The 13984-nt window shown below is 42.3% G+C and overlaps 1 protein-coding gene across 1 annotated transcript in view; it reads right to left on the reverse strand.

Moving 5' to 3' along the window:
- Positions 1 to 13984, reverse strand: part of atosa (atos homolog A) — a 73254-nt gene that overhangs the window by 6105 nt on the left and 53165 nt on the right. The window contains exons 3-10 of the mRNA XM_061964457.2: positions 12087 to 12283; positions 9582 to 9707; positions 7738 to 9481; positions 5139 to 5264; positions 4629 to 4717; positions 4164 to 4254; positions 1035 to 1193; positions 662 to 730 (exon numbers count right to left, since the gene is read on the reverse strand). Of these exons, the coding sequence (XP_061820441.2) occupies positions 662 to 730; positions 1035 to 1193; positions 4164 to 4254; positions 4629 to 4717; positions 5139 to 5264; positions 7738 to 9481; positions 9582 to 9707; positions 12087 to 12283 (2601 nt within the window). The remainder of the gene's footprint in view (positions 1 to 661; positions 731 to 1034; positions 1194 to 4163; positions 4255 to 4628; positions 4718 to 5138; positions 5265 to 7737; positions 9482 to 9581; positions 9708 to 12086; positions 12284 to 13984) is intronic.

Genomic DNA, 13984 nt, shown 5'->3' on the forward strand with positions numbered 1-13984 from the left:
ATCCAAGCCTGCTTTTATGGACCTTCAAAAGGGCCTTCAAGAAGCATCCAATTGTCCAAATAGTTTTATGAATGGATCACTAAAATATCCCAATACTTTTTGTACAATGCCTGATTGGGTGGATCCTTCCAAACACAGAAAAGATCCAAAACCAAAAACGTATAAACAATAGGGGAGCTACGCCACGCTAACATTAGCTACGTGAAAGGCCAAGTTTTCGTTCCCTTTTCAAAAGTCAGCCAACTGAATTCTGGGCATCCCACTTATGTCTTTAAAGACAGACATCCCCTCAAGTAGCTTTGCAAACATCCAATTTGTTTTGCAACTTGCAGCATTTCTCTCTATGGTTCTCTCTCATGCACTTGTTTTGGGGGTTTGTATGTGTTTTGGGCATTTGTGGCTTGTTTCCCCCATCTGTTTAAAAATCTTATGTTTATGTTATTGCTGCATTTGTTTTATGGTGTTTGCTTGTGCCACCGTCGACCACCTTACTTTTTGTCTGTGTGATAAAAACACAGTCTTTGACTGTTTGTAACATAACCACTAGGGGTCTCCCATCCCTGCCTTAACTTGGAGTAAACCAAAAATGAAGAAATGATGCTGATTTTCTATGGAAAGCTTTTCACAGAATACATCAAATGGAATTATAGAGAGCCATTACCACTTGAATGGTTCCTGATGGAGGTACTCGGTATCCCCTTTTCCCAAGGGACTCCAGGTTTATGACACCCTTTGGGAAAAAAAACAAGCTTTCTTTAGAGTAGGTTGCTATTTTTATAGCAACAGCAACATTTCAACATTGCACGGGAAACTATGGATCTCAAATAAATCAGCTTAAGCATTTAAAACAAACCCTTCAACATATTGCATGGTAAACAGATTATTAGATACAGCGTTATGCAAGCTTTTAGAGTGGAGCAGGCCTGAGAGTAGAACAAATATATTTTTGTGATGCGTGCTTACAAGCATTATGTCACACGACAGCTAAAGAATGAGCAGCTGAAGCAAAACGAGGGCAACAACAGCAGTCGTACCATGTAAGGTGAGGGGGCGTTGTCGTCAGAGACGCTGTAGAAGGACACATCCACGGGCAAGGTCAGGTGACTGGGGCAGAAGGATCCGCTGGCTCCCACTTCAGCCGTGAAACCCTCCACCGTCCCTAAAGGCTCCAGGCGGTAGTTCAACACGCACTCCTGACAAGGGAGTTCATTTGGTAAACACTGTTGCTCTTCAACACAAAAGAGATCTATAATTCCGGCTTGAAAAACACAAAATGGCTGGATTTACACCCAAGATCGGATTTAATAGTTATAGTCGCTTTTCAAAGGTTTCTTTACAGTATTTCACAAACATTTCAGCAAACATTTTGACCACATAGATCTTCTTAAAGAGACAAAACTATAGACATAGATACACTTCAGAGTAGTCTGTGTACAATTTCTATAGCAGTGTTGAATTACTCCGAGTCAACACACAGCTGACGACACAAGTGAGTAGTGAGACACTTGTGTCTTGCCTACAGTCAAGCAAGGTGGTGGTAGCATCATAGTCTGGGGCTGCACGAGTCCTGCCCGCACTTGGCAGCTGAGGCTTCTTGCGGGGAAACATTAATTTCCAACATTTCTGCGTACTGTGAAGCAAACTGTGCACTGTGGCCGTTATCCAACAAGATAAGGAGCCCAAACACCCCTCTCATATGATCAAGTACCTTGCTGAGGGAGCTAAAGCTGAAGGTGATAGATAGTCAGGTATGTCTTCTCCAGACCTGAACCCAGAGAATCTACTCTACTCACTACTCAATAGCAATGGTGCTCACCCTAAATATTGACACTGGACATTTTTACTGTGACGTACATTCAACTTTGTGTTGCCAGCTGTTAAGACAACAGTTGTTAAGTGTTGACTTACTTTTAGTGCAAAATAAATATGTACTGCTATGCAAGCTGTACAGTGACTACTCTAAAGTAGATCCAAGTTTCAGTTCTTTAGTATTGTCCCTTGAGAAGATACAGTGGTACCTCAACTTATGACTAATTTGAGATACGACTCGTCTCTTAGATTTTTGTTATGCTTTAAGTTGAGAGCATATTTTGAGTTACGAGCATTTTTACCGTTGGTTAAAGTAATATTTGTAACAGGCTGTGCCGTTTGGGCAATAAAGAGACAATATATCGTTACATGATGCTGTTCCTGCTTTGTTTTACACAGGAAACAAACATACGTCTTGGTTAGACGGTTAATTTGCGCGTTTGAGTCCCTTTCAGAGATCGACACAAATCACAGAAACAAATCATTAAAAATATGTTCAACCTGTTTGCATCCTACCAGGCAAGTAATCCCTGCCGCAGCATTAGTCTGCATCACACAAGCTACAGCCAGCGTCCGTGGCATCCAACCATAAACATCCAAACGATGAACATTTATCCATGACAATATTGAGGAGCTGCAGAAAGGTTGCGCATTACCTTTGGTATTCATCTTATCATCAACTCTTATCTATCTGGTCCGTCGCTCGAATATGTCCGTGTGGAACATAAACAGCAAATTCTTAATTCATATTTTTACACCCCGGAGAAGCAGCCCGTAGGAGACACCTACCAAAATCTGATTCCCAAGGTAAAATGCTAAACAATATTATTACATTAGTTCTCAGTGTGTACCGATTGATTGATATATGAATAGTTCGATTTAAATTCCTACATTTTAATATATCGATCTGTGCTCTGCAAGTTTGCCTTCCGGAAGATAGGTATCGATCCAAGATCATTTTAAAAAGGATATCGATCGATGTTATCGATACTAGAAAAAGGAAAACATTTGATTTAACAAAAGGCAGACTTTATATTAAATTGAGCACTTTTATTAATAAGGAAGTTCAACGTCAAGTCTGTTTGCTCGTCTGTGGTGTCATCAAAACAAAAATGGCGGATAGCTATGGTGGCTGAGAAAGGGCAAGACAATATCAATGATTACAACACAACAACTTTCAGCTACAGCACGATTGTAAAAGCCACAACAAAGACAAACTACACAACACAATAATATAAAGCCGCAACACAACTTTAAGCCACAAAATTTGCGACCGACAAAACGGAACTGACAGCGGAGCAAGTAACGGCAACGCACCGACCTCCGGAACACAGCAACTGGCAGCCAAAAGAAAGTAATTTCATGAGAAACAAATAAATAGAAGAGATGGATGAAGGAGGCTTTGGAAATTAGGAAGTAAGGGGCTAACATCATCGACAGTGATGAGGGGTCATAAATGCTTCTGCAAATCTGAGACGCTGTCCTTCATTGGCGACGCCATGGTGGAGAACAGATACGGTGTGGCCAGGTCGGGGAACTTTATTTAGCAGGTAAATCTACTGTTAAAATGCGTTGTTTTATTTAACATTTCTTGAATATTAAAAATGAGAGCAAAAAGGTTTTCTCTTGTTAATTCAACCTAAAGTGTTGGTTACACTTTATTCAAATAAGATGTGACTGCATTGGCCATTAATTGTTGTTTTCTTGCTTGTTTGTATCCATTATTAATTTATACATAATTACCATACAAGAAATAACAGGAATACAGGAAACTTCACCAATATCCAGTATTTATTTCAGTCACACTGGTTGATTTTTTTTTGCTATACAGTAACTGAATCGATTTCAACTCAATGAACCGTTTCAAATCGAATCGTTCCAAAAAAATATTGTCACTGAATTGTATCGGCAACCACAAATTCTGAATTTAATCGAATCGTTGTTAAAACGAATCGTTACCCTAATTATTTCATAAAACTACTATAGCTGTTTGTAATACATGCTTTTGTATTGTTTTTCAAACAATATATATTGTCTAAAAGTTTTTTTTATATTTAGAAAGACATATTACATGTTAAAATTGTGCTGTATTGGGATGGCCAAGCATGGATTTAATTGACTTTAATTCATTTCAATGGACGGAGGTTCTTTGTGATACAAGTGTTCTGAGTTACGAGCTTGGTTGTGGAAGGCAATGTGCTCGTAAGTTGAAGTACAAAATAATTGCTAAAATTTGAGGGATGAAATACTGTGTAGTGTAAAAACTGCAAGTATTTATTGCATCAATGGAGATATACTGTATCACATGTATAATCTTTACACTGCATGTAAACAAAGGCGTGTCGGAGCTATACCTCAAAGTTCCCCAGCAGACTGAGACTGGCAGGTGGAGCGCTCGCACTGAACAGCTGTTGGGAGTCGTCCTCCTCGCCCTGAGAGCACACCCTGAGGGGTTAAAACAAAACACACACTTGATTAACCTGTTTCTTACGACAACACATTTTAAGGTAATGAGGTAAAAAAAAAAAAGCTCAAATTAATGTACATAAAAATAAAAAACTTCACGTGTTGAATTTAATCCAATAACTGACTAACGAACACATGCATTGAGTATCTTGGTTGCGGTTTTGCGAGAGCTCTGATGTTCATCAGCTTTAACAATGAGCACAGGAGACATTTTGGTTACATTTTTCCATATCTAAGTGCAAACATGCACTGAACTGCTGCATAGCACTAGAAAAAGGTGTATACCATAAAGTGTTGGGTGCAGACATGATAATAAAGATTTCTAAGGAGCGGAGAAAAAAATAAAAAAGTACCTTTTCCCAGAGGCCCAAGGCAAACCTTTACAGCCAACCAAGGAGGTGTCCAGGTCAAAATAGCCAGTTTGGTTTTTCCTCTGAGGAACCTGCAGTAGAGCAGACGCACACTTTATTACTATTATATGATGCACAGAACATGGCTGGCAAACTCAACTAGCTCAATATGACTTCAATATATTTGTACACTTTAGTGATGAGGTGTAAGTGGGATCTAGGCTTGTTGTTATGTGACTCAGCAATAATTGACCTCATGTTGAGTTACGAGTGAATCATGCTGCCATTGTGTGAGCCTCTGTACTCACTGGCTAACTGCTCAGTAGATAATGATTGCATTGCGAGTAACGTCGCAGATGGCCACGATTATGACACTGATAATCTGCGAACACTGACGATTCAACAAGCTTGCAAACTTGAGTCACTAGAGAAGAAACACCCGCCATAACCCCGACAAGAGTTTATGCAGTGTGAGTTTATGAGAGTGTGAGTGGGTGAGTGTGCTTTTCGTACAGGGCTGGAAAGCAGCGGCAGGCCGGTGCAGGGATGGAAGGCTTTGGTGGCTGTGGCGTCTAACGAGTGGCGATTCTGCTTCCTCCAGCCGTTGCAGGGCCGCAAGGGGGAAGGGCCGTGAGTTCGCTGGAGCGAGCACAGAGAGAGCAAAGAAGGAGGGAGAGTTCAAGCGTCTGCTAGTAAACCCACATCGTCTTTGAAACCATGTTCTCAAGCACCGTGCCATCATCTTTTATTAGCACTCAAATCCTGCCTTGTTGGGGCCATGGTCATACACGAGCACTGGAACTTTTAAAAATATGTCTATTTTTTGTACTTTTTGTCCGCATCAAGTCACTGATACATTTGGGGCTACTTACAGTGGAAAGAAGCCCCTAAGGATCATTCACATTTTTCTCAAGTTGCTATTGTTATTTATATCCTGTTTTTTTTAACCCTTAGAGCAGGGATATTCAATTAAATTGTTTTAAGGGCCATGTTTCAAGAAAGCAATGAGGTCAAACTTCTCTCTTCACTACTAATCTCATTTTGTGTATTCCGGAGAACTTTGTGACATGATACAATGCACATCAATAAACATATAAAATATAAATGTGACAAATTGTAGCCAAAGGCTGATTTCCATCTGCATTTCATTGAAAAGAAACAAGCCCAGGGCTCCCACTAATTCAGCACTATAGAGAGTTGTATTTGTCAAGCACTTATTTTTGCTGTATTTATCTGACACAAGTAGAAAGCTGGTCCCTGAAAATAATGCCTAAACCGGTCCGTGGTGCAAAAAAGGTTGGGGACCACTGCTCTACAGTAGACATTTGGTTTCTGCGAAAAGACTAGTCACAAATCATCTCTACAACAGCACTGCAGTGTTTTAAAGAATCTGCAGCAAAAATGTTGAGTCTCTGATAAGATTTCTGAACTTAACTCACAGGCCACCAGTTGAATACCCCAAAGGATGAAAAAGAGAGGACCTAAAATAGAACCTTGCGGAACACCACTAGTATAAGAAAATAAGTTTAACAAATCACCACTGACTGCATCTGAAGTAAAGAAGCCCCAGTAACACTTTAGTTACATAAATCACATTACAAAAAATTGCAAAAAATGAGGACGGAAAGAGGCGTCTTGAGGAACGCCTCGGTTATTTAAATCGCAGGTTTGAACCCGAGTGTTCCATGTTTGTTTGCAAGGTTGAATGTCAATGGAAGGATATGTTTACAGTAGTCAAAGTTCCTCGATAAAACAGGAGCACTCTTGCTGCAATAATGATTGTCTCCAAGTTTTGAACTGAACTCCGGGGACAATATGGTGTCATTTCCAGGCCGGATTTGGCCACCGGGCCGCCAGTAGTCCTGCCTGAGAGTAAATTGGGGACTTTTTCGTCCTTTCAAGTAAATATTTGCTCTATATTTAGCCATACCTTTGGCTTTGTTACTCTGAATGGAATGTTTTTTCCTTGAGAGGGTTTTTTTCATGTTTAATTTTATTACTTTTACCGTATTTCAAATTATTTTATAAATCAACGTTACACTGAGGAATAATATTAACTCATGGAGGTAAGAGTGTATAAAATGTTATTGTATTGATATTCTTAATACTTTTTTGCTCAATTCTCTTAATAAATATCAGTCCTAAATATTAATGCAAACCTGTAAATGTGAAAAAGCCACCACCACGTCAAAGCCTTGTGAGAACCAAATTGTCCCATCTAATTCCAAACAGTAAAGATGACAAGTTGTACTATTTTTCTCCAAAATGAAGCCCTGGAATTAGAAAATGTATGATTATGTTGCGTAATGTAATAATTGTAGGTATAATAGTAGTCAATGGGGACTTTTTGACCCATGATACTAAACTACAATTAGGTTTGGAATCTGACACAAAAAAAACAAAAACAAGGCATTAAATTGTGTTTTATTACTAATCTTATGTATATTCAGGTCTGAGCTTTACCCCAGTCCTTAAACAGTACTATTTGAATGATTACAGTTTTCAAAATTAAAAAAAGGCTGGCATAATTACTTTAAATTAGCTTTCAAAGGGTTGAAAAAAACCAAAAAAACATGGCATATTAGCCATTTTAGTTTGGACTGAAGTTCATTGTAAAATCTGATCAATAAAACATATAAGTTAAAGTTAAAAGTTAAAGTACCAATGATTGTCACACACACACTAGGTGTGGCGAGATTATTCTCTGCATTTGACCCATCACCCTTGATCACCCCCTGGGAGGTGAGGGGAGCAGTGGGCAGCAGCGGTGGCCGCGCCCGGGAATCATTTTGGTGATTTAACCCCCAATTCCAACCCTTGATGCTGAGTGCCAAGCAGGGAGGTAATGGGTCCCATTTTTTTATAGTCTTTGGTATGACTCGGCCGGGGTTTGAACTCACAACCTACCGATCTCAGGGCGGACACTCTAACCACTAGGCCACTGAGTAGGTAAATATGAATCCAAAAATGTTTTATACACTCTGTATACCCTGAGGACTTTTCTTGTCCTCGTGGCACTTAACTGCTATTAAATATGTCGGTTAGTGGTTATAGCGCCACCTGTGGCTTATGTGGATCGATTGTGAAAAAGCTGAAATGTGGGCTCTCTTACCAGGACAGTAGGATGGGGAGTCAGGTCTGAAGACTGTCTAGGTGAGTGGTTCTCGTCCTGGGCTGAAGCGTCAGCCTGCATTGGTGACAGAGGTTTTCTGTGGTTTTGGATTGTGTTACAGTTCATTTTGGCGTTCCGCATAGAGGGCTGGTCACTCCTGTTTTCCGTCAAAGAGACCTCATGTCTGCTGGTTGTGTGGACCGTGAGCTTTTCCGCCGTGGGAGTTCGTAAACGTGGACCAGCCTGAGCGTGCGACTGGCCTCTGAATGAAGGTTCTTCAAGTGTAAAGTGAGTGCCATTTTGGGCTCGGGTCGAATGGCAATCAGTCCCCGGGTCGATTATGGACTTGTTTGTGCAAATGGGCGCGTCTGAGGCCACGGCGTGCGTGTCTCTGTTAGGTTCATGGTTGGGGATGTAGCCATTGGTGTAGCCTTCATTGGCAACGTGTGCGGGGTGCAAGTACGTGCGTATGGTGTGCGTGACTGTTGTTGTGTGTGTGTGGCGCAGAGGACTGCCGCTCCTGCTGTGGCTGGGCGACAGCGAGGGGACAAACAGTCTCTCTTGGATGAGTCTGGTGATGTCGTGTACTGCCTGGGCAATAAGGGAGCTGTCTCGCTCCTGCTCGTCCTCATTCTCTCTCTTCGTGCTCCCCTCGTCTCGTTCTCTCTTCTCGGTCAGCTTCAGCTTCCTGCAGGCTGCGGGTTTTGGAGAGGATGTCTCCCGTTTGTGGAAAGATGTGGCGGTCAAGGGGGTGTGGAACGGAGTGGGCAAAGCCTGTCCCACACACTCGTAGGGCGGTACCTCTGGCTCTTTGGTCTTACTGGCAGCTATGTCGTCATGGTTACTGCCCCAAGTGGCTTTGGGGGGGGTTTCCGAGGCAAAGAGGGCCGGGGGGAGTGGCGGTGCTGTGGGGTCGCAAAAGTTGAGCCTCTGTGCGATGCGGGCTATAACTTCCTGTCTCTCCTGTAACAGCGAGCCAATGAGGGGGTTCGTCTCGCTCGCCGATGGTCTAGGGGACGGGCAGCGGGGCGGCTCGGCCAGTGAGAAATTCTTCAAAGCTCGAAGAGGCTCCGGCATGGGCGCCTTTGTCCTCTCGCTGCGGTTTCTGCTGTAATCCTCTAACTGTGGGGGGTCAGATGAGCCATTGAGGGACGAGTAGAGCCATTTCCCGGCTTTGCTTCCGGCGAGTGTGGAGGGGGAATGGGAGCGGGAGGGTGTGGGCGAGTGGGAGGACCTGCGGAACAGTGGAGAGTCCTGACTTGGAGGCACGTTGACCTGTGGGAGCTCTCCGTTCTGAAACGTGTTGTTTTCACCGGGCTCCTGGCTCATTTTGCTGTAGGGAAGTGGAGCAATGGTGTGCGGGAGGCTGTTTATGGGGATGTTGTTGATGGGAAGATTACGAATAGGCATTCCGTTAAGGAGGAGTCCCGACATGGAGCTGGAACTCTTGCTGTACATGTTGGAGCTGTGAAGGAGGTTCTCCTTGCTGGGCTCCTGGCTCTTTCGGAGGGTGGTCGGGCCACCATGGCTGTTGAGGTTTGGGTTGAGGCTGGGGGTCTTGCTATATAGTGGGGGAAGGCCGGTGTGGATGCTGCAGGCCAGGGTGGGATAGGTAGGCTGGCGGGGCAGTGACTGCACACGGACTTGCAGCGCCACACTGTTGGACACATTGGGGACGGGGAAAACGTGTTCGGACGGAGTCTGGGAGAACTGCCAAACCAAGTCGTCATCGGCAGCGCTGATTCTGTGTAACGACAACGAGTACTCTTGTAAGCGTTCATCTTAAAGTGGAAATTAAACCAATTTTAAGGCATGTTTCAACATAAGAAAGTATAGCGTCTAACCTGTAGAGGATGTTTCTGGGGACAATGCCATGGGAGGCACTGAGCCAGGCACTGAGCTGCGAGAAAAAAACGTACGAGCGAACGGCCAACAGCAACGTCTTCTCCTCAATGAAACGATCACCGCTTCTATTTTTTGGGGAAAACAAGAAAAAAAGGTGGAAATGTGTCAGGGTTAATGAAAACCATTTCAAGGATGTGTGTTCACTATTCAACAAATGTGAGCAGAAAAGTGGGCCAGTTTTCTAGGCTAATAGAGCCTGTGGGTACCAAGCTTGTGATCATGTATTTAAACTTGTATTTAAATCATATTAAATCATAAAAAAGGCATATAGTTTGGTTCATTTCAGTATGGTACACATTTTATTTCATTCCTACTAGTATCCGTATGTCCCACTTTTCAATACTCCTTTTTCAGTAATAAGGTGATAACACGCAAGTAAACAATATTAAAACAACATTAAACATTACATTGACTCCACCATTGATTTGTGGTCTTCCTTCGTACAATTTCACTTATTTTATTGCATGCCGTTATCATGCTCTCCCTCATGTATTAATGTTTAAAAAAGTACATTTGTTTGGTTTTACTTCAATAAAAGTGGGTAGCAACTAAGCATAGGTAAATTTCATATTTTAATCGATACCGTACAAATTCCCAGTACCTAGGAATCAATACTGGTAGGTACTGAACGGTGCTCATTTTCAGTACTTTTGTGTGTTCAAATGTGTTTATGAAAAGCACATTTTTTTATTTAAGACTGACCAAGTAATGTACTGTATTATATAATAGACTTTATATACAGTAGCAATTCCATGATGTTAGATGGCAGTAGTGGTAGACTACGGTGTGTTGCCTTAGCTAGGAAGCAGTCTTCGCCGTTAAGTTGAATTGTACTTATTGCACAACAGCTGTTTGATTGTAATATGTATCTTAGTTGTAGTTTTAATTACCAAATTTGAAGGTGTTGCCAGCACCCCTCGTGGCCCCGTATAAGGACAGGCGGTAGAAAATAGATAGATGGATGGAAATCATTATATAAAAAAACTAAAGCTAATCAGTAGCATGTCAAAGACAAATCCAATGTATATTAGCATCGAGCTAGCACATTTTGAGTAGTGGAGCCTTACGATACTTTTGAGAACCTTCTTCTTGTTTTGTCTTATTGACTGCCTGCACGACATCAAAGTCTGGCTTTCAGCTAACTTCCTGAGCCTAAATGAAGATAAAACAGAAGTTATGTTGTTCGGTCCAAGTCGCTCTCCCTCCCCCAACGTTGACCTCGGCACTCTGACCCCGTATCTCAGCGACTCTGTCACAAACCTGGGGGTAAAGTTCGACTCAGATTTTAAATTCGAAAAACAAATCAGCAGCGTCGTTCAAAAAAGCTTTTATCAATTACGCCAAATAGCGAAAGTGAAACCGCTTCTATCAAGACATGATCTTGAGAAATTAATCCACGCTTTTATCTCGACTCGTCTTGATTATTGTAATGCCCTGTATGTTGGCACTAGCCAGGCCTCCCTCGCCCGCCTGCAGCTCGTGCAGAACTCTGCTGCTCGTCTGCTAACACAGACCCGCAGACGTGAGCACATCACCCCTATTTTAGCGTCCCTTCACTGGCTCCCTGTGCGTTACCGAATACATTTTAAACTCCTTTTATTTGTTTTTAAATGTCTAAACAACCTCGCGCCAACCTATCTCTCCGACCTCCTTCAGCCTTACTGCCCCACCCGATCCTTAAGATCAGCCGATCAGCTGCTGTTGACGGTCCCTGACACAAGGCTGAAGCTTAGAGGTGACAGAGCTTTCGCCGTTGCTGCTCCCAAGCTCTGGAACGACCTACCCCTGAGTGTTAGACAAGCCTCCTCTCTTCCTGTTTTTAAATCTCTCTTAAAAACATACTTTTATTCCATGGCTTTTAACACTGAGTGATATCCATACTGCAATGGCGCCCCATAATACACCTGCTGTGATCCTGTTTTTATGTTTTTATTAATTCTATTTTAATTATTTATTTTTTATCGTGTTCTGTTTGTGTTGTATTGTGTTTGCTCGGTACTCGTTTTATCTTTTAACCTGCTCATTGTACAGCACTTTGGCTACCCCTGTGGTAAATTTTAAATGTGCTCTATAAATAAAGTTGATTTGATTTGATTTGATTTGTTGGCATGGAAAATTGTAACATTACCTAGAGGTAGTCTAGCTGGGTCTGCTCTAAGTTCTTGACTGCTAATTTCCAGGCCAAACGCTTTAGCCGGTGCCGAGTCTTCAACCGGACGTAACGTCACTTGCAACAGAGGTATCGAAATATGGCAGCGTTTGATTTTGCGTAAACTGGTACCCAGTAGCACCGACGGACTTTGGTCTGTACCTATACAAGTAATAAATTCAGTACCCAGCCCTCGTCGCAACAAAATGTGCATTGGAAAATGTGGGTCACCGAGTGAGACCAGTTGAAAACTGCTGTTGTATGCACGTGAGGTAAGATGTGCGTTTGCTCTTACTGTCTGGGAACCGGCTGCAAAGTCCATCTCTCCAGCAGCAGCGCGTCCTGTTTGATGACCGGGTCGCTGATGGGATCGCTGGGTGGGCACTCGTCTCCATAGCAACAATCTGGCAGCAGCATGACCTCGATCATGATGGGAATGCTGTTCTTCCAGAGGAGGATCACCTCCGAACGGGTTCGCCGCGCCTGCCGACACTTGACATAGACAAAATATGAAGTGTTGGTAATCACAAGTGACAGTCAACAGGGGAAAACCTGAAATTGAGAAGGGGGGGGCGCAAACCAGATGGGGCCCGAGACTCTGTAGACCCTCGTTTAGGGACGCTGTTATATGTGGATGAATTGTGCTGGAGGTCAAAAATCCATAAAGAAACAGCAAGGGAACGTTTAAGGGTTGTGCTCAACAGGAAAACAGAGGAGGCTGCTGACGGCCTTCTACGGACAGCCATTGAACCCTTCCTGACCTACTGTATCTCAGCCATCACTGCAGAGAGTGGTGAGGGCACCTGGAAAGATTATTGGCTGCCAGCTACTATTGCTGCTTCTCGCCACCTCAGCAGAGCTAGGGATATTGCTCAAGACTCCATTCACCTAAGAAACCCCTGCTTCCAAGTTCCAACTGTTGCCTTCTGGCAGGTGCTACCAATCAGTCAGATCAGAGGTGCCTACACTTTTTCAGCTGGCGAGCTACTTTTCAAATGACCAAGTCGAGGTTATCTACCTCATCTTCGCGCGCACTCACGCACCCCCGCCTGTATATTGTTCACGTGCAGCTTGATTACATTTTCATATACAGTAGTATCTTAACTCAAGAGTGTCCAACTTAAGAGTGTTTTGAGATAAGAGACTCCACACGGCTAATTGTTATTGCTTAAGTTGCAACCACAAATTTGAGGTACAAGCATCCCTGCCATTAGTTGACGTACCAAATGTCACAGTGAACCCTGTAAGATCGGCCCAAAACATCTGGTCTTATTCGCTAGCATTACCATATAACTACAGTTTGGCATAAAGCAAAGTGAGTGTGAAAAACAAAGCTAAGAAAAAGTGGAAAATATTAATTGATTTAAAGAAAGTATCCTTCAAAAACATGACAGAGCTAACTTGGTGAAAAACTCTGCACTATACTAAAGCAGAATGAGTCAGTAAAGCCAGCCAAGGACAATAAAATAATATTAAAACAGCAGACATTTATCCATGAAAATATGGACAAGCTGCTGTTGATGTGTTTGACAGAGAAGCAGCTGGGGGGAGATACCAGGCATAGAAGTTTGTTTTCCAAGGTAAAGGCTGTACATTATTATTCATCAAACTACTGTAGTTGGTTCTATTATATTCTATTGAATTGTTTTACATAAAATAATTCCAATGTTTTACATAAAATAGTTGTATCTATAACCTGGTTTTTATTTTTAAGACTGTGTGAAAATGGTGCTGTTTTGAAGGGGTCAAGCACAGATTAAATTGATTTCAAATCAATTTTAAGGGAAACAATTTAAGATACAACTGTTTTCAGTTAAGAACACCATCACAGAACCAATTACACTCATAAATTGAGGTACTACTGTATTTCCATAGAGTTATTATGTACTGCTAAGCCCCACCTACATTACAGAGTTAATCATGAGGCAGAAGCAGTTACCGGAGATAGAATATAAACCCAAACACAAGTGTGGAAACAATTTCATAAAAATAAGCACGCAGTCAGTAAACTTTGAAAAGTCAAACTCAGAAGGTGGTTTATACTCAACTGCAGTGCCACCTTATTTTAAATGAGATTTGCGAAAAATTCTAATCAGGTTTTAAATCTCATCACAACACAGAAACAGCTATTTTAAAAAAAATTAATTACCGGTACCCTCTTTTAGCAGCTGACGCTGGTAGCTCGGCTGTGCT

The sequence above is a fragment of the Nerophis lumbriciformis genome, linkage group LG06 (genome assembly GCF_033978685.3).
Source record: "Nerophis lumbriciformis linkage group LG06, RoL_Nlum_v2.1, whole genome shotgun sequence".
In the NCBI taxonomy this organism is placed as follows: domain Eukaryota; kingdom Metazoa; phylum Chordata; class Actinopteri; order Syngnathiformes; family Syngnathidae; genus Nerophis; species Nerophis lumbriciformis.